The 21,449-nt window shown below is 45.3% G+C and overlaps 2 protein-coding genes across 3 annotated transcripts in view; one reads left to right on the top strand and one right to left on the bottom strand.

The window, feature by feature from the left end:
• FBXL13 (F-box and leucine rich repeat protein 13) overlaps positions 1-21,449 on the top strand; it is a 2,326,763-nt gene that overhangs the window by 1,044,326 nt on the left and 1,260,988 nt on the right. The gene's annotated exons all lie outside the window — the stretch shown is intronic.
• Positions 7,397-21,449, bottom strand: part of LRRC17 (leucine rich repeat containing 17) — a 289,859-nt gene continuing 275,806 nt past the window's right edge. The window contains exon 4 of the mRNA XM_069628060.1: positions 7,397-10,971. Coding sequence (XP_069484161.1) covers positions 10,571-10,971 — 401 coding nt within the window. The 3' untranslated portion in view covers positions 7,397-10,570. The remainder of the gene's footprint in view (positions 10,972-21,449) is intronic.

The raw sequence follows: 21,449 nt of genomic DNA, 5'->3' as shown, positions 1-21,449 counted from the left end.
ATAACTTATGCCAGATAGACAGTTCAGCACCACTGCAGATGAGGGGTAGCCCCACCAGTTGCTATCCCGGGGTCCCCAAGGTTCAGCACCCCAAGATCTCCAAGCCTTCACTGAGCCCTTGTGCTCCTGGGACTCCCCGTGCTTCTCTCCACTTGTAGGCTCCAGCTTTCCTCACAGGATGCCAGCCACCGTCACTTTTTGTGCTGGGACGTGTATGGTGGGACCCCACCTGGGCCAGGCACAGAGTGCAGCGCTGAGGCTCTGACAGGGATACTATTCCATCTCAGCCCCTCCAAGCGTTGTGCCAGCCCGTCACCTTAACAGGCAACCATTATCCGAAGGGGGGGCTACCCCCATCCCCTGCTGTTCCGATGCAGGGCAATCTTCCATTGGGCCGCTCCTGCCCCAGCGGGCTGCCCGATCCCCAGCTGTGCTGCTAGGCCTCTTCGCTGTACTGATGGGTGGGGGAAGGGTGGGTAACCAGGGCCCCCTTGCAGCAGCCACCTACGTACACCCAAAGGGCTCCCCCTGCCTCACCCCTCCCACCTCCTCACCATGCTTGCCGGACAGCCAGCCTGGTCTCCCATCAGCTACCAGACTTGTTCCTTGCAGACTCCCTGACAGGCAGCCACTGACGTAGCCAGCAACGCTTGGGCTCTCACAGCGCCAGGCCAAGCACCTCTCCCGCCGGTCCCCCTTTATTCAGCCCGCACCGGGGCCCTAAAACTCCTGTAGTTTCAGGTTGGCTGTGCGTTGGTCCGCCTGCAGTTCTTTATTATTATGCGGCGCACAGCCCGGCAGCCATTGCCGGCCCGCCACGTGGGTCTTCTACGGTGGGCAGCTTCTGGCGAACGCCTGCAACCCCGAGGCCCGCCGACCTCTCCAAACGCTACGGGTGATGTTTCGAGGTATGATCTGCCGTCCCTGTCAGTGGGCCGGACCTATGGAGTGGAGCTTTTTCTCCTCCTCTGCTCTTATGGTGCCGGAAGCACCTAAGTCGCAATCTTGCTCGGTGGTGTGCCAAGCCACACCCCCAGGACCGTGGTCCATTTCTATTTTTATTCATTGTCAATCTCCTTCTTTATTTGATTCCTTGTTCCCTTCTCTTGTGCCTTGTGGCCCTTTGAAACACTGTTTTGCTGTATAAGCGCCTTCTAAATATCCAATAAATAAATAAAATAAGGAAGGAAAGATTCTTTGAAACTCCTAAGGTTAAAAATCCCACTTACTCCCAAAGGTACAGTGAAAGGAAATCTATAAATAAAAACCACCTTCCTCTTTTCAAGTAGACCTTTATGATTCTTCTTTAAATGCATTTAAAAAAAATAAATATCTAAAAATACGAATTTAACAAGAAAATCTAATGTTGTTCTTTGGGATTGCAAGTACCATAATTACCTAAGTACTGGGATGAGGAAGATGGCTCAAGAGCAATGTTGCAGGAGTCAGCCTGTTCAGCTTAATGACCCACAGCTGAGGGAAGCAGAGAAGCTTAAAAGGCCCCTTCAGATGCAGGTCATTAAATGGAGCTGGAGTCGTCGTGACATTAGCAGCAGCAGAAGCAGAGCATGGTGTTGGCAATTTAGACAGAAGTGGGTGAAAAGAAGGGATGCAGGGACATTAACCAAGCACATTCAAGCTGCCTGTTCTGAGTGGGTCCTGTTTCCCCAAAATCTGAAGTGCAGAGTTTGCGCAGCGCAAGGCATGAAGGAAGACTGCTTTTCTCCATGTGAACCTGATTGCAGAGATTGCGCAGCAATAAGCATGCCAGAGATTGTGGCTGGAAGGTGTTATGCAGCTATGGGTCCCAGGAGCGAGAGGAGCTCATTAACTGTGTGGCAGGACCGAAGACACCTTTATCGAAGAGGAAAACGTTTGTCCAAGAGAAGCCATAAGCAGTGCAGGCCCTGCAGCACACAAAGGGATAAAGACAAAAGTTGGTGACTGTTACCAAGTGTTCTGATCCCTTGCGGCAGGCAACTGTATCCAGTAGAATCACTCACGTATGAGTGAACACTACATTAAAGTGACTGGTGATTGCTAGAAAATGGGAAGTCTGAAAATTAGCACTCGTATATGAGTGAACTTTATTCCCTTTACTTGCGTAAGAGTAAAAAGCTTTGAAACACGTTCTTTAAATACCAATACCGCTGAAAACAGATGCACAAAAGTGATTCTGAGGTGAAGGTGAACCTAAGAATCAATTGTGAAGCAGTGAAAGAACAAAGTAAGACTGAAGTTAAGTGATTTAAGATTAAATTGTGACTTTAGAGAACACACATTTCTTAAGCCAAGAGTTGTTCAAACATTGTCTAAAGACAAACAAGACTAACATGGTATACAGTCAAGCTACTCTGGTTGACATGAAGCAAAGAGCTGAATGTAAGGCTGTAAAAGGGGAAGCTTGTTGATGGTGATTATTCCCTAGTGGTGTAACTCACATTGCCAAAGCCACAAGGAGAAACGCATAATAATATCCTAAAGGGGAATTTAGTGGTTGGCGGTGCAGAGAGACGAGAATGGCAACTAGGTTGCCCTTCTGAAAGGTGAATGTTCAGAGGAAGAGTGCCTTGCCTACATGAAGGTGCTAAGGAGCACTAATGTAAATATTGTCTGTTCTGGAAAACTGTCAAAGTTACAAATGTACAAACTGCTGAACCTGTGATAACATTTTTGTTGTCAGTAGTTTTAACACACAGTGTGGGGGCAGGCGAGTAGACCCACATGGTGAATTCATGCAGAGGTTAACCTGATATATGAGTCATTTAGGGTAAAGTAGAAGTGCCGTGAAGTCATCCTGACAAAGATATAAACTGTGATTGATAATTCTTTAAAGGAAGACTGGAGAAGTGTTAATCAGAAGCTGTGGCTATTTTACCTTACCACAGGTTGTGTTTCTTTGAATTTAACAAGGAACTCTGTTTCTCCTTTTACATTTATAAAATGTGGCAAAGCATCTTGACCTGGAGCATCACCGATGCTATTTGATGAAGTGGAAAATCATTGTTCAAGGAAGAAGAGAAAAATATCTGTTGGTTGAACATTGGATGTCATAACTTTCTTTTGACACAGTGAAGGAGCTAAAAATTTAACTTAAACTTTGTCAACCCGGATTAACGTGTTTCTTTTTGCTGAACATTGCAACTAAATCTTACTTGAAACCTTGGGAAGAGAACACTCCAACATTAACAAGAGAGACTATAAATATAGTCGAAGTATAATTGTTTACATAGTTGTCAATTGCCATGCATTGTCTTGTATATCTTATGTTTAAGCGCTAGGGCCAGATATCCCTTGTTAGTGTTTGCTTTAGTTTTGATGGGCAGGGAAATCATTGTCAGGGTAGGGATAGTGAGGCGTTTGTTGAAACTTATAATTTAATAAAATAGCACAAATTGAGAAATCATCCAAAAGTTGTTCGCCACACATTTCTGACCGCTCACAGTGTTGTATCTGGTAATTTAGGAAACTCATGGGGATGGGCTTGTGTGATAAGGTGTGGCAAGCTCCCTCCTACTCTTAAAGACGGACCTAAAGACCATTCTGTTCAAAGAACACCTTATTACCTGTTGACTTCTAAAGGTACTCCCCTTGCACGTGCGCTCTCTGTATCCCACCAAATTTTGACCGTGCTCCACTGTTCTATAACTAGATGAATGCTTTATGAATCCCATACATTGAATCAGGTAGCGTAGGGAATATGGATTGTCATTAGCGATCAGTTTAGTGCAGTCATTCTGCTCTCTACAGATAGCAGCATGAGCATTCTACCTTTTGCCCGGGAGTACTAGCAGGGCTATTTTCATACAGAGTTAGCAAACCTTGTTTTGTTACTTTTTCTTCATGCCGGGTTTATTTGCCCAGTTTCCTTGGCACCTTGCTCAAAACTATCACGTGTGCTTGTCCTAGAGCCTAGTTTTTAGGCCACCAATCTATAATGTCAGCTATTGAAAAAATGTCACCACATATGCTGCATGATCTTTGGAATGACAGCAAAGATAGAGCTCAGCAATGCATACAAGAAAGTGTGTTCTAAACTGCAACAGTAACTGCTTTTTTAAATTGTTTAAAGACATGTGTGACAGGTCCTCTACTTGACTTTACTGGTGGATGGTGGGGTTGCTACAGGGGCTGGTTGCCACCACAAGCCTGGTGATACTGTGCCGGGGGAAGTTTGGGAGATGATCCAACTGGCTACTGCAACCATGCCACACATTCAAGGTACAGGGGCTTGTCACATTGCCATATAGGAAGATCCTGTCTCTAAGCGAACTGAGGAGCTGGCATTGCTGGCACACCCAGTTCCCCTTGTGTGGGTGCATGAATACTATATAAAACTACAGGGCAAAGAGTGAGACCTGAACTGGACCTCAGAAGGCTTGTCGTCTCATACATCCAAGACTGGTTAGACTAATGGGGTTCTCACCCTCCCCCAAGGGCAAGGCCCCTGGTGTGGCAAGCAGATAGAGGACCGCCCCTGCGAAGGGGCTAATCAATCCAACGTTCAACATCAAAACTATAAGCCATCCCGAGGGGTGGGGCCCATCACAACCCCCCTACCAGCTTCGTTCGTGGACACACCTGAGTTTCTTTAGGTCACAGACAGGCTGGAAGGTGCAGATAAATCAAAATAAAAGTAAAGACTTGTATCAGAAGGTTTTACAAGTCTGGGAAAGGAGCACAATTGCAGAGGGTTGGAGAAAAGTGCAGAAGTATCTGAGGCAGGAGGCCAAGGGGTGGGACCCAAGAGGTAGGAGCTAGCATGGCCCAAGAAGCTGCGGTAAGGAGAAGATAGGAAGCTGGTGGAGAGACTCAGAGGACTTGGGCAAAGCAGACACGGGAGGCTGGGGCAAAGCAGACCCGAGAGGCGGCAGGAAGGAAATGACCAAGAGGAGGTCATCAAAAGGTGAGGTGACAAGAAAAGCAGAGAAAGGCATTGGTGTCTGTTGAGGAGGCAAAGGGAGTTGAGCAGAAGGTAGTTAGATGAATCAAGAGTCCAGGAGAAGGTGCGAAAAGTTAAGGAGGAGCTGGTAAAAGAAGCTACGGTTGGAGTGGCAACACGAGCCGAAGATGGGTGTAGTGAAGAAGCAGGCCTTAAGGGTGCCTAGCAGAGTTTTATTAGCTGAGGTGGTAAAGAAGAATGGCAAGGAGGAGACAAGAAAAGTGAAGGTAGAGGAGGGGGAACGAAGAACTGAGAAGAAGAGTAAGGGAGCCATGCACCACATGCTTGCAGGCTGTCTAAGTAAGGTAGGTGGAAGAATGAATATGTGACGGAACAGTGAGAGGGTATGCCATGAATCTGAACTGCTTAAGAACGAATGAGAGACATTACGAAAGAGCCCCTGAATACAAGCCGAGGGCCAGATGGTGAGGTGGAGAGAGGCAGGATGTGTGGAGTACCATAGGCTTAGGATATAGACAGAGGGCACAGCGACATGCGCAGTAAGAATCACAGACACTGTATGGCGGCCTCTTGACTTCCTATGGTTATGGGCCTGAGATTATGGGCAGCTCCAACGTGACTCCCACTTCAAATCAATAAAGAAGGGGTGGGTACCACTATTAAGCTAATGCAAAATACGGATATTTCTATGAACTGTAAATATCATAAGCTTGAACAAATTCCAAGGTACAAGCCAACAATATCACCCACGCACAGGATGATGTGAAACACAACTTAAATGAAGGTCCGGTGGCGTTAGCCCCCAGGGATGGCTGCACACTCACAAACAGCGCAAAACTCTGTATTAATGAACAACTCAATAATACAACTCATAATTATAATGTGACATAAATATAATGTTAGAAAAATATGACCTTGTGAAAAGGGCAGAAATAATAAGTACAATTTATAGTAAATGGTGGAAAACATTATTTAATCAGTGTACAGGCAGACGACAATGAATTTCGGATCCCAATTGGTCCTTCATCAGGGCGTAGTCTGTGTGACAACACGGGGAGAAAAAAAAAGGTTCTGGCCATGAAATGTGTGGTCTGCAAGAAATTAAGTTTAAAAAACGGTACCTGGACTGTGACATCAAGGACACAAATCTTCACTGGACCATCATGTGATGTGAAAAATGGAAAAAGAAAATGGACACTACGGAACAGGTCATGTGTGGTAGCCAAAAAAGGTGTATGCCAGAAGGTGAAAGAATAAAAAAAAAAGTAGAAGCATAGCTTTCGGAAAATGAGAAATGTAAGAACACTGCTGATGTCACATTCCAGGCTGGATGAATCCGTGGACCAGTAGCAGGATGTTTACTAAAAACATATGTAAATCTAAATTAGTATGAAGTGTGCCAACTGCATTACTCACGAGCTTCCATAAAACTTCAAGGGGCTTGCCTCAGCACTGTGCTTGCAGCCATGCGTTCGGTGAACTTGGGTTGTTTTGTTTCCTTTGCAGCTCAAGTCCACAGCTGCGGTCGCTTACGCGGCTTCTTCCATTTTTCAGATCACAGGATGGTCTAGTGATGATTGGTGTTTTTTTCCTATGTCACAGGCCAGGTACGGTTTTTTAAACAGTTTTTCTTGCACACCATTACGTTTCATCACCAGAACCTTACTATTTAATCTCTGTCGTTTTCCTTGTTTTGTCACACTGACTACATACGCCCTGATCAAGGACCAATTGGGGTGTGTAATGCATTGGTCATTGTCGTCTGCCTGTACACTGGTTACATATTTTCTTTCACCATTTACTATCGATTGTACTTAATATTTTTTGTCATTTCACAAGGTCATGTTTTTCTGACATAATTATGCATTGTTGACTATTTCAGCATTTTGCGCTGTTTGCAAGTGTGCAGCCATCACCATGGGCTAACCCTACAGTCCTCCTTCAAGCCACACTACCAATCAACCATCAAGCTCCAGGGAAGGCTGGAGACCCGAGAAAAGGAGCCCTCCTCACCGTTCCCTAGGTGCACAAGAGCCTCAGTGAAGCTGTGAATTCTAGAGACTGAGACCAACGGGAGGGAATCCCGAGAAGCCACATGAGGAATAGTGAGAGCCATTTTATCTGGAGTGGGTTGTTTAGATCAACCTGCCACTGTCACCGCATCAATTTTGTTGTCTTAAACCGACGAGAGATGCCAGGACTCGGACTTAACAGGAACTGACATACTGGTATTTGAGTTTATCCTGAGAACTGATCACACTGTGGCTAATAACCAAACTGGCCATAATGATATTACTTGTATACACATTCCTGCCCCTCAGGGAGTCGGTTTGGTTTCCGTTGTAACATAACACAGTAAAACGGTGTTAGAAAGATGTTTTTGTGTCTGTGATCGCTCTGTGTCACTTAAATGCATAATTGCACATTCCTAAACTCCCCAAACTAGGGCAACGTCTTTTGTTAGCTTAAAGTCAAACACAAAAAGGCTAAAGATGAGGAGAATTATTTATTTAAAAAAACATATGTACAGAAAGTAAGACAGCAATGACTGTTCACATAATATCCCAGAAACAAGTGACCTTGTCTCACTGTCATTTTACAAGCTGTTAAGGGATTAATTCCCCAAAAACAGAAAAGGTGAGCACTGAGCAAAATACGGACTGGTTTCAGTTAAACATTAGTATACAATCAAAGGAAAAAAGGTACAGCAAAACACAAAATATAGCATGCCTTTCCTTGGGAAAAAGAATACTTTTAAACGTTGCTACAACAATGTCCTCTAGTGGGATACGTGATTTAAATGCATTGAGAAAGATTTTTGTGTGAAACATTGACAGCTGATTGAACTATTTCACTGGATTTGCAGTGATGTATGTAATTTAGCATAGATTGCAAAGACAATTTTATCATTGAACACTGATATCACATTGTTCACGCTGCTAGGTTAAGTAGCTATCATTGTACATGATGTACCAAGGCTTTTGCCAAAAAAGGATATCTAGAGGATAATCAGAGATTGGGGAGTATAACACAAAGCAAAGGGGTTCTTTAGCAGCACCAGGCATCTAAAGTCTAATGCAGGTTTTGGGACTACAAAACAAAGCAAGGAGGTTATTTGCAACAAAGAAAAGGGACATGTAGAGGCTACTGAGAGTTTGGGAGCAACGAAACAAAGCAAATTGGTTCTATGGTAAAAAGGGTATCTGGAAGCTCCTGAAGGCTTGAGGACTATGAAACAAAACACAGTGGTTCTGTGAGGAAAAGGGACATCTAGAAACGGCTGAAGGGCTGTGGACTGTGAAACAAGGGAAGGTGGTCCTATGGGAAAAATGGACATCTACAGTCTTCTTTGAGGATTATGGAACAAAGCAAATAGGTTCTATTGCAAAAAGGACAAATAGTCTCCTGAATGATTGAGGATTACGAAGCAAAGCAAAGTGATCCTCAAGCCCTCATGACACACATGGAACTTTTTCAAAGTATTGAATTGTTTGCTTTACAAGTTGAATTTGCTCTACCTATATGTATTGTTATTGAGGGAAATAGTCCATGTCCAAATCTTGTTATTGTTTTGGAACAACTTCCAATATTACACAGATGTCTTTTGTTTGAAGTTGCAGTTAAAAGAAGCAGAATGCATTGACAATATGTGTTATGCCTCTCAGTGGAACGTTCTACTTTTCCAGGAGTCCTAGAAGCAAACACACGTTTCTTTCCTGTCTGTGAATCCCTAAACCGTCTCCAGTTAGAATTACTGGTTATGAGACGTCCTCTGTATATTGTGAGTTCCATGGCTTGTTTGGAAGAGTGCTCTATATTATAGTGACTTTCACATGTGCATGGATTTCATCCTGTTGTTCCGCTAACTCCAAAATAAAGGAGCTTGTTGTCCTTCGAGAGTCTGGGAAGAAGAGGGGGGAGTAATGGGGCGAGGCAGAAGGGAGACACAAAGCATTCATTCATTCATATTATTTATGCAGTATGTATTATGTCTTGAATGACAGTAGGAAGTAAATGTTGCTCTTGGGTTGTGCTTGATTACATTCCACTAGCAGAGCTGCCACTTTTATTATGTACAGTCTTCATATATGTTAGGTAAACGAGAGGACATTCCTGAGATGTTTTGCTATGAATAACTAAAAGCACTTGTCAAGATTTACAGAACCGTTTGCAGACAGGGTAAGCTAACGGAATACATAGTCAAGGATGCATTAGCCATCAAATTAGACAGTTATGAGGGGCAGGTGGTAAACGTGTACCCTGCCCAGGGTGGCCCTTCATAATGCATAGGCTCTGGAGCCTAATTTATGTATGTTCATATGGTGGATATCCAGATTATGTAGAAGAGGATAGGTCAGGACAGATAACTAAACGAACAGCAAGCCTTTTCGAGAGCATCCTAATATTCCATCATCTATGTAAAGCACAGTTTGTAATAAAAATAATGCATGGGGTCAGTTCACCTGTTTCGGATAGGCATAGGTAAGAGGCACATTGGCCTTTATTTCTTCAACATTTGTATTTTCCTTTTTAGGTAGGCCTGTCCTGTATTTCTACAAATATAAAATGTAAATGCTTCTTCCTCACATTTGTACCTCTCCGGCAGGGATTCAAACCCACCAATTCCTCTCTAGACCCATGCCTTCCTTGGCATCTTGTGATCCAGTCAGTAAAGACCTCAGCAATAAATCTCTCCAGGAGTCATTGGTTCCCATCTCCCTTAAAAGGGCACTGGATAACTTAAACTATTCTAAAGTCTGCTGCATTGATAATATCCCAGTGGTAGCCAAGATCCTATGTCTATCTCACAATGTTGTACATTTTTGCTACTCATTGGATCTAAAATGATTGTAATGTTTATAGCAGCCCCTTTAAATGCACAATGTGATAGCCTGCACCTAAGTGGGGGAAGTATGGCTTGAATGTCTAGCCATCCATACTGGCAATGTGCTTTGGTTGGATTGGGCCATTTTAAAAGCAAAATGAGCTATCGTAAGAGTTGTAGTCCAAAACATCTGGTGAACTAGAGTTTGCAGACCCTTGGCCTACTGTATTAAGACTTGTACATGCTAATGCATTGTGTATTGGTTGTGAGCTATACATATATGCTCAGATTTCTTTTGTACTGAATGCACTTGACCTGGGCGATTTCCTTTTACATTGTGGCGATTTAACAGGGTCTTTTTTCATGCCTTTCCTTTTGTAAAGTTTGATACTGTTTAAACCCCCTTGAAAGCCTCACCTGGTGCCTCGATCTTAACAAGAGAAAGGAAATAGCAACTACTTCATTTCATTAATCACAAGCCTTTACTTCCGACATTTTGAGACAAGCAGATTCATAATCTGGCCTTCATATGGCCAATATTTTGAGAATGTTATGATGGAAATTCCTCCAGGATGCAGAAGATTGCAAACAGAGCACATACATTTTCTATTAGAAAGGAATTATTAACAGTATCTGTCCATTTACACCTCCCTCTTTGTACCTGCTTACCCTTTTCCACAGCATAGTGAGTGACCTGTCTTGACATTGCTATGTAAGCATGTATTTGTACAATTTCATGACCTGTTGGTTTGCCAAATGGTGCTTTATTTTAAACAAACATCAATAACTTGTAAACTGTTTTTTCTGTGACATAAATACTCGACCAGTCATACACAACAAACTCAACTTAATACAGTAATTATGACACCATGTTTTTTATCTGGCTGGATATGCTTTGAGTGTACTTTGTGCCACTCTAGTTCCTCCTCATCGATGTCCTTGTCCCCATAGGCTTGCAATCTGTCCTTTGGGCATTCTTCGTAATAACTACGAACATATTTCCCAACGTACCAACCTTTGTACTCTTCAGGCATTCGGCATTCCAGCCCATTGAAGTTAACAGTGTAGTGGTGCTTCAGCCAGTAGAACAAGTAGTGAATTTGATAGTCACATTTCCAAGGATTGTCTCGAAGCCACAGCTTTCTCAAAAAGTACAGATCTTCCAGCACTCCGTACTCAAAGTTGTATAGGTTGTTACTCGATAAATCCAGCTCTTGTAAATTCACCAGACCTGAAAAGGCAGCTGATCAACAAAGGAAAGGTCAGTTGTTAATGTTTCGAGCTATTAATAATGTAGTCTTTGTGATATGTTAACAATCATCTGTCTTTAATTTAAAGTAATTCAGCATTTTTAATTAAATGAGAAGGGTGGTCTCCCAGTATTAATGGTGTCTTAGACCAGATGCATGCCCCCAACCACACGTGGATTGTTTTACCACAGAGTAAGCCACTTCCTTGTATTGCCTTTGAAGTGCTTAATTTCCAATTTGAAACGATCTGGGGTTACATAAGTTGGAACCATGAATAATCCTGGATTGCTCTCTACTTTATGCTCCAAAGGTTTGAATTTGTTGAGTCACATTGACAATGTGTGTATTCCTTACAAAGAAAACAATACTTCAAACAACATCCTCAACCTGCATCTGATTGGTGGACTCTTACCCCTCTCCTGACAGACGCACCAGATATCCTTGAGCATCGCAGTGGTGAAGTCCTGCCTGAATCATTGCTGCAGTGTCTACCTTAAGATGATGCATTCAATTAAGTGTACCTAGCACCATAACGCCCAATTTCTCTTCAATTAGAATCAATCCATGACCTCACCTTTCATGATTTCTTGTTCCACAGACTTCTGAATCCAAAGCTTTATCATTCATGCCCAAAGCAGTGCATGGGGGCTGCACTCAGATTACTTTGTAGGCTATTCCTCCTGTATCATCCTTCCATGTACCTGTGGCCAACCACCGAAAACAAATGCATGACTCCTACCTCTGCTACTTGGGACAGGGTCATGGACATGATCCTGTCAGGGACCCACATGGACCCCTCTCATCCTAGGTAGGTGACCACTGAGGCAAGAGCCGATCCTACCCCAGTGGTGGCATGAGGGAGTTGAGAGGGAACCCACTCCCTGGCTCCCCAGAGTGCCTGAATATGTGTAGGGCTGTTTCTACCGCTGCCCCAGCCTCAATACCTATCTGCCTCTGTCCTAGCTAGATCTCTTTTTCTTCTGTTTCAGAACACACAAAGACCTGTGAACACCCAACCACTGCAAAGCCGGACAGGAATCCCGGAGCCAATGAAACAAAAAGTAGGGGGAGACCGGAACCGCCAGTCCCAAAATGCACCTTGGCTTGACCGAGAAAACCTGGCCCTTAGGCAGGGGAATGGAGTCATGACCAGAATTGGAATGGACTGGAATTTTCTCTTGCCAACATGAATGGACCCCAGGGAAATGGGCGGATAACAGGAAAAGGACTGATAATGGAAAGAGACTACAGTGGAACTGGGGAGATCCAGAAATCCTCCCTAACCCCGGTTGAAAGCAAAACTCCCCAAAGCTTGGAGGAAATCCCTGTAAAAACAAGCAGCCTGAGCATATGGCTGCCTACAGAAGAATGGCTATAGAAAAGAGGGCAGAAGCAAGGGGAAGTCTCATCCCATGGGGAAATAGATCAGCTAGAGATTGGCCATGGGAAACTGCTGACATAGAGGACCAATGGGAGCTGAGAGGAACTCCACAACAGGGAAGACTGGGCTATAAAAAGCAAGTTGGTGCCGAGGAGACTGAAAGGGGTTTGAGGTCGGGAGCACTAGAGGTGGACCAAGAGACCAGCGAGGAGAGTGTAGCAGGTAAAGGATTGTAAAAGACTGTTAGAGTGCTGTAAAATAGTGAAGGTACATTTTGGGACTGAGAGGGTGATATCAATGTTTTGACTAGAGGAAGGATAGAGAGAAAGGGGGAAGTAAAGAGTATGCCTGAGACCTTTTTATTGAAAATGTTGGTCGGAGAAACTCCTAATTTGCCCTATAAATAAGATGGAGTAGTCTCGACCATCAACCGATAAAGAAAAACAGTCCTAGTAAATGGCCTATGCTATCAAAACATAATGCCCGCCCTATCTCATACAAAAAGTGTAAAAAGGAGAAATGTATGCAAAAGGAAAAATCAGTGTTCAAAGAATAAAGGTAGTTGAACCAGCTCGCCTCCTCACGTTACACCTCACAGAGTAAGGCGATCCCAGTAGGCAGATTACACACTCTGGCTCAGTTTCTAACACTCTTAGCAGTTCCAAACCATGGATTGAGGCCCGCCTGACCTTCCACGTTAAGTCTTTTTCTTGACTTTCCAAAATTGTATTTCCAACGTAAAGTTCACAAAGGTCCCCCCTCTGCCGGGCTCAGATCTTACAGCACACAGTTCACAAAGTCCCCCTCCATCGGGCTCAGACCTCTCACATCGCAGTTCAACACAAACTTGCATGGGGACTCCCTTCGCCAAGTTTAATGTACTTCGGGTCGCCCACAATCGGGCTCAGACCCCTGTCGAACATTTTCAAATGTGCGTGGCACTTTTACCAGACTACCGCAGGACCACTTTGACTCAAAGTTCACGGTTACTTTCACTTAATTTGCTTTCGCCATTTGTGTGCTTTATAAATTCAAACAATGTACCTTTTACAGAGACTTTCAAATGGGCTACTTCCTTTTGCCAGACCACTCAGTTACTTAGTATTGCTGATCTCACAGCTGCTTTTTACTTCAAAGTTAATTCCCAGGACTGCCTTTCTTCATGGGTCATCCACATGTGTGCAGCCTTCACTTGTGATACAATGTTGCTGTTTCATTTGCTTTAACACACTCCAGTCTCTCAGGTCACTTGCAAACTCGCCAGCTGTATGCGCTTCTTTCTTGTTTTGATATTTTCAGTTCACAAGTCACAGTTAGTACCACAGGCTTGGCCTCGCCTCCCCAACTCTGCCATTTACCCAGGAGGGTCGCTGGCATTCTTGGCACACAATGCAATCCTCACTTATGGGATCTGGTATAGGCTTTTCCCCCAACACTGCTCCTGAGCAGAATAGTGAACAGGATGCACTAGGAACAAGTAAATCTAACTCTGGCTGCTCCTTTGTGGGTGAGACAACCTGGGTTCCCACATCTGCGCAAACTGGCAATGTGCGATCCAATCAAACTCCTGTGGCCCTTCAACATTCCCACACAACACGATGTTACACCCACATCCTCAATCTATGAACTTGGCTCCTGAAGTCAGAGTTTGGTCATTTAAAACTACCTCAAAGGTGTATAGAAATCCTCAAAAACGCACGTAAACCAAACACCAGACACTGTTACTTTAACAAACAGAAAGGATTTGTAATATGGTGCCAGTCAAAAAATGTAAACCCTATCGAATGTACTACATCACACATTCTTCATTACATGCTCCACTTACTAGACTCTGGCCTAGTATTCAACTCCATCGAAGTTCATTTAGCGGCTCTATCCGCATACACCACTTCTCAAAGCAAGGTGTCCTGGTGGAAAGTCCCTGTCATTAAGGCATTCATGGAAGGAGTAAAAAGGCTTTACCCCCCCATTTCAAACCTGCCTCCAGGGTGGGATCTAAATGTGGTACTCGAAAAGCTCATAGGTCCTTCTCCTTTGAGCCTATGAATAAATCCAGCCTTAAACACCTAACATACAAAACAGCTTTTCTGGTGGCCATCACCTGCCTAAGAAGAGTCAGGGAACTACAAGCTTTATCAGCGCAAGCCCCTCTTTTTGTTATCCACAAAGACAAGTTGGTACTAAGAACACACCCTAGGTTTTCACCTAAGTTCATATCTAAGTTCCATGTTAACCAGTCCAGTGAACTACCCGCTTTCTTTCAAAACCCTTCAAGCGCAGCTGAGAAAAACCTCCATACACTAAATGTAAGGAGAGTGGTTCTTTACTATGTAAACAAGGCAAAACCGCTAAGAAAAACAGACCAACTGTTTGTCTCCGTAGCACCTGTCACGGAAGGCAATCACGTTTCAAACAACGCCATCTCCAGATGGATAGTGAAATGCATACAGCTCTGCTACTCCCTATCAAACAAAACTCTGCCTTTCACACCAAGAGCTCACTCTGCCAGGGGTACAGAAGCTATTTTGGCCTTTATTGCAAACGTCCCACTGGACACCATTTGCAAAGCAGTTACATGGAGTTCCATACATACTTTTACTCAGCATGAATATATTGACACACATTCTAAAGCAGATTCACAGGTGGGACAAGTGGTGCTAAAACATCTATTTGCCGCTGTACCTTCCCACAAACCACCACCTTCTCCAGACACTGCTCGCTAATCTATGCATAGCATGTGATGTAAGCAGATCCACAAGCCTAAGAAGGAATACATTACTCACTGTAATCGTATTTCTGATGCTTGTATCTGCTTAGATTCACATGCGCCCACCATTCCTCACCTGTGAAGTAGAAGGTGCATAGATGTTTTCTGGCTTTATCTACCCTTATCGGCTTTATTATATCTGTACTCGTGCTACACTTCTGTCATGATCTCTGCTTCCAAAAGGTCAGGGTTTTCCCAACTCCCTTGGAAGCAGATCCATAACCCAGGTTCCGAGTGCCAACCAGTCCCAATTGGGACCTTTTGGACCCAGTCCTGGCGCCAGTGGCACCAGGCTCATAAATATGTCCAGTCCCAGCGCTGGAAGCGCCGGGCTCATAATGCTTGGGTGGACTTACCTGCAGCAGACCATGCTGCTTACTTGCCTGCCAGTTGAGCCTCTGATCCTCTTCTGTTTGGAACTACTTTTCCTGTTGGGTGGGGCAGGAGCCACTCCCTAGGTTCAGAACACTGGAACTCTTCTGGAAAGCAGGAACTCTTTTCTCACCTAGGCGTGGCTGTGGAAGGAGACACCGAAGTACTACAGGAGGCTATTTAAACCACACCCGATGGATGAATCTTGCTTTGCGTTATTCTGCATCCTCTGCAGCAGAACGCTCACCGTGTCTTCTGCATCTGATCCTGGGCCTAAGGAAAAAGGCTTACCATCCTGAATCCAGTCTTCAGCAACACCTATAAAGACAAGAAAGAACAGGTTAGCATTACGGTCTTCAGTGACGGCGCTTCACTTACCTGGTCCATCGGCCGTCACCAACGCCTTGCGCTGCATTCCGGCATCTGAAAGACAAAAGCTTACCAACTCTTCGCACGCTCCGGAGGCCTTCGGCGCTGCATCCCGCATCTGAAAGACAAAACAAGGTGCGTTTAAAGACATTGGGGAACTTTAATACTGTAGGGGAGGACTGGTCCAAGAAGACCCCCCCTCGCCTACGCTTTCTCCCCAGGTGAGGACTGTGGCTCTTTTGGGCGTCCCCTCATGCCACCCGGGCCCAGGTGGTGGAGGGTTCACCCACTGGAGACATTGCCCGCACGTATTAATTGCCCACATGTATTAAAATTTAGCTAGGCCCAGAAACCATTTTGTCTGGTAAAGATGGTGTGAGCTCAGCGCACTGTAGCGCGGCCCCCACCCTTGGAGGGTTTCAGTCATCCTTGTTGCCGCAGCACCCTGGCAGATCCGCTGCGAGCACGTTCCCACGAACAAGACGGACATGAGCTAGTGTAATACACTAACATTGTAACAGTTCACCTCCCGCAGTATCATCGCTCCCAGCATGACCCGGCCAGCAGGCCTAGGCAAATGAAAAGAACAGTAAAATGGTCGTTAGATGACAGACAATCTTTGTATATTAATGTTGAGACTACTTGCAAAGGATGCTTTTCTTCCATAAAATCCCTTATATTACAAAAGCCTGTAAGATGTATAATTACAAGAAATCATGCTCCCATGATATAAGCGATGGTGAGCCTATACCATTGCAGTAGGGTGCTAATAATAAAGGAACGCACCAGGAATCTGTTTGTTACGTGTATGACTGGAAAACTTACACCCCATGGGCTCGCGCCATAACTGAACTAATGCTGCTAGAGGACACAAGAAAACGAATGTAACCATACAAAGGGCCCATGTGAAGAATGCACGAGAAGGCGCATGTCATGTGTGCATGTCTAGGCCCCACATGCGCCACCACCGTCACGAACAAATGGCGGGTTACTTTCTATGTTCTCCACCAATCCTAACTCTACCTCACTTACTGCAAATGTATATGCATATAACTAAATACTGTACTTGTTAAAACATAATGTATGAATAAGGTGCTCAGACTGGGTATAATCAAGACACATCCAGCAAAGTTTAAATGCATGTTTTGTAATGTTTTGAATAAGTATTATAGAGTGTTCAAATGTTTATGATGTCTTTACCCAAATCGGCAACACACGAGGGAGATACCTTTGTGAAATACGTGCAAGGCCATTCCCCCTCCCACCCTACGAAGGCTGCCAAGGCATGAGAGCAGAGACCGCGCCGCGCTGCGTTACCTCCCCCAACCAGACTGGAGTCGCTTCAAAGATTTGTAACCCCCTCTGTAGCACCCAAGGCCACCACCTGCCACATGCATTATTTACAGCACAGCAGTAAACCTCTGCCTGAACACACGCGCCCCCTCGTAAACCTCACAACCCACCGGACCATCTCAGACTTATGGCCCTGTGCAATCAAGACACCCAACACTTTGACAACACACAGCGGAACATCCATAACAACTTCTAACAAGGCAGAAAGACATGTACCGCCCGTCCCAGGCGCTTAAGCTTAGCCCCTCGACCTATGGCCCCGGTCAACAGGACACTGGTAACCATGCCCTAACGTATTACCTCCAGTCCCCTCACAAGGTGCATTCTTCCTGTGTTGCATTAACCTGTTGTATAACCTATTGAAAGATTTACTAAAGAAGATAACATCAAAATGCCTGAATGACTGCGGTGTGCATGGCCTAGGGCTAATAAGTCAGGAAAAGACATTCATCTCTGCCACTGGCCGCGATGGCCCCACAACACCGCCTGGATGAACTCTGCCACCCTGCCAGGCCCAGCCCAACCCACGAGGCTGACCAGTGACGTCTTCCAGCCAAAGCCAACCACATCACAGCAGCACCTATAGTTAGTCGTCGCCACCCAATCCCCATGAACTTGTGCCCCCTATAGTGTGTAGGTTCTTATGACGTTTTTTGTAAATATATACGCCTGTCTTTGCTATTGTCGGACAGAGCGCTCTCGGAGTTTGCAGAGTCCTTTGCATGCCCTATTCTGATTGATAAACTCCCATTTACGCTCACCCGCACTCTGTCTTGGCCTTATTCCCATTTTGGGAGAGTCCTTCATTGTCTCTCATTGCGGGGAGGATCGTGCTGTTTGGGGACGCTTGCCTTCAGTGGTGACCCCGATAGCGTGATATTATTTCTTCCTAAACTCGTTATAACCGTCCCCTTTTGGCACGAGAATCTCCGGTCGAAAAGGGATACGCACGGTGAGCCGGCTCCGGGAGGCTGCCCGCCAACGGCGACTGGTACACTAAGAAGTGCGCACTCAATAGAGAAAGGGTACGGGATCCCGGTTGAAAAATCCCCTTTGAGTACCGCTCGCCGGAGTCGGGGCTGACTGTTGAGCTGACGGCGACACTGCCTGGACGGACCCAGTTTCGGAGACTATCGGTTCAAGACGGGCACGTGAGTACTGAGTGTGAGCGATTGTAAAGGGAGCGGGGAGAGAAGTGTAGGACTGGGAACGAAAAGGGGGTACGAAGATATACTAAAGATTATTCTAAAATTTCCTTTCTTTTTCTTTGCATATGGCCATTAGGATTACGAGGTGAATAAGAGATAGAAGTGACGGGAACCTAGCTCCGAAAGGGGATGGAAGGCGGCGCCGCATAGTGCTATATTGACTAGTACTGGGAATATATGACGAAGTGAAATACAAGATAAAAGTGTTCAGCAAAAGGGGGCACTGAGAATATATTAGTGATCGCTATTACTGCTTTCTTTTCTTTTTCTTTAGGGGTAGGGGTAGAGAGAAAAAAAAAAAAAATATATATGTATATGCGCATCCATTTATCTAAGTAAGACAGACAGGGACAGCCGGCTAGGGAGGAAAGGGAGGGCAGCTCGAATGGTGAATTGAATGCTACCAAGAGGTGTGTGCACCTCGTATGTGTCAGAGGACGACTTTGATGTTGCGAATGTGTAAAACGGCTATAAATGTATAATTGTTAAATGGTCATGGTAAGTGTGACCGGATAAAACTTTTTGAAGACAACGTTGATACAGTGACGTGAGTGGGTGCCTTTTCATTTCCGGGTTGATATTGTCAAAATAAATGATGGGTTGCTCTTGTATGTGTCCCCCAAAGAGAACACAGTAGAAATTGTGTACAGTCAGTTTTGTATGGTGCAGTCAAAGGAGGGGAGTCAAGGGAGGGAGAGCCCAACCGAGCATAACATTGAATGTGAAGTAGAATACGAAAAATAATATTGATACTACATAGCTGCAGACACACAGAGACACATAAGCACTAGGAGGGCACAGAGATGGGGGCTGAAACACCCTTATCACATATTTGTAAAAGTCTTCCAGGGTACGCGGAGCGGATTAAGAAATATCACGACCAATGGGTAACTGAGTTGAAGGGAGAGGGGCTACCCCAGATATGGCCAGAGGGAGGGTCATTTGATAAAAGCGTTCTGGATATGGTGGTCACATGCATTTTCTTGAAGTATAAAGGAAAACAGTTGCAAAATAGGAGGGAAATAATAGATCTCTGGAGGTTGTTTGAAGAGATACCACCGCCTAAAGCACCAGCATTAAATCCTGATCTCCCATCCACTACAGACAATCCACTGATGATACAGAAAGATATCAAAGAATTGTCAAGTGTAGCGCCACCAATAGAGGTAATAAGTTTGTACCCGATATTAAAAAAGCCTGTACCCGCAGAAGGATACAGTGATCCAACGTATGTACCTCCCCCGACAACTACTACACCCCACCGGCCCACTGCACCCCCACCATATGAAAGTACAAGGGAGCGAGGCCAGGCGAGTACACAAAGGGTGGACATAGAGAAACTCACAGATGATTTACAGTCAAGACTCTCAATAGCAAAAGATGAGCTCTCAAGGATAAAAGACATGTGCGGACAAACAGCACTTAATGCGACTAGATCAGGGCGCACGTCTAGAGCGCCAGGCGAGACAAGAAGACCTGAAGAGGGGTGGAAGAAAGGTGAGATACTGTTCAGAATTGAGGAAGAACCAACACGAATAATTGAAATAGAGACACGTGAGGGAGATCCTGACAATGATGAAAGGCCTATGGGGGATAGAGAGGAATTACTATGCGATATAAGGGACGAGTTAGAAGAAAGTGACAGGTTGAGCCTGGCTATGGGAGGGGGAAGCGAAGGGGGGGATGGCACATGTTCAGTGAGAACACTGGACGATGAGTGGTCGGGACGACTAAGGAACAGAGTGGGGAAAATGGCATCACTAGAGACATCAACACCCACATCGGGTCCGGGTGCCATAACGAAAGGAAAGCTACAGCTCCCGTTGATACACAGAGGAGGAGGGAGACCTAACTATATCCCATGGGCACAAATGGACAAAGCCAACTTACTAAAGCTATTGCCCCCGTTATCAGGAGGGGCAAGTAAGTGGATATACGCCTTTGAAAAACATACTGTTGGGGTACCCCTAGCTGTAGGAGATGTGAAAAGTCTGCTCGTATCAGCGGTGGGCGATCAGGCTGAAAGAGTATGGGTTAAAGCCGGTTTCCCGGGAGTAACGTTAGACTGCGACCGCCATGATGGGGCCTCCTTTAACACAGTGCGGGCTAGGGTGTGGGACGCCTTACGCGAAACATTTCCAGATACACCTGACTTACAGTCCGTGATGCAGTGTACAATGAATGATGGGGAGGAGGCTATGGATTACATTTTTCGGGTCCAAGAGATGTGGAGAGCGGAAACGGGCACGCCTTGGTATCAATCGACTTCTTTATTTTACTTCATTATAAAAAGAGGGCTCCCAAAGGAAGTGCAGAAAGCGCTCGACAAGATAGCAGGTATTGAAGCAAAAGGATGGCCAGAAATTCAGAGCATAATAGTACACCATTGTAAACGCATTAAGGAAAGGGAGAGGGAGGTAGCTCAGAAAAGATTGGCAGACGAAGCAAAGTTAGTACGGACAAAGTTGGTGAAGGTCGCAGCGGCAGTAGCCGCACTCCCACACGGCAGGGAGGGAGACGATGAGGAGGAGGGGCTGATAGCAATACAAGGAAGGATGGCAGCTAATTGGGCGGGAGCAGGACAGCGGCAGTGGAATGAGCAAGAGCAAGGTGGAGGTCCGCAGTGGCAAGAGTGGACCCCTCGAGGGGGACGAGGTGGGTACAGGGGCCGAAGAGGAGGCGGAACAGGGTATGGGGGAATGGGAGGAAATGGATGGCAGGGCCCTAGAGGTGCACAAGGAAGTTGCTGGAACTGCGGGCGATGGGGGCACTATTCTAGAGAGTGCAGAAGCAGACCCAATAACGGGTTCCAAGAGGTAGAACAATATGGCCATCCCCACCCGGGAAGCCCATATGGCCTCCCAATGGGACAACAACAACTAAGAAACCCAAGCCAAGGTAATGCCGGCCAGCAACAGGGACCCCAGTACAGAACACATAACCACCCACAAAACATGCAAAACAACGACAGTATGCAATATACACCAGGCAACCCTTTCGCGACAGCAGCAAACGGGGCCC

The sequence above is a fragment of the Ambystoma mexicanum genome, chromosome 12 (genome assembly GCF_040938575.1).
Source record: "Ambystoma mexicanum isolate Mex_15411 chromosome 12, UKY_AmexF1_1, whole genome shotgun sequence".
NCBI classification, from domain to species: domain Eukaryota; kingdom Metazoa; phylum Chordata; class Amphibia; order Caudata; family Ambystomatidae; genus Ambystoma; species Ambystoma mexicanum.
This window is presented reverse-complemented; position numbering and strand designations above follow the sequence as displayed.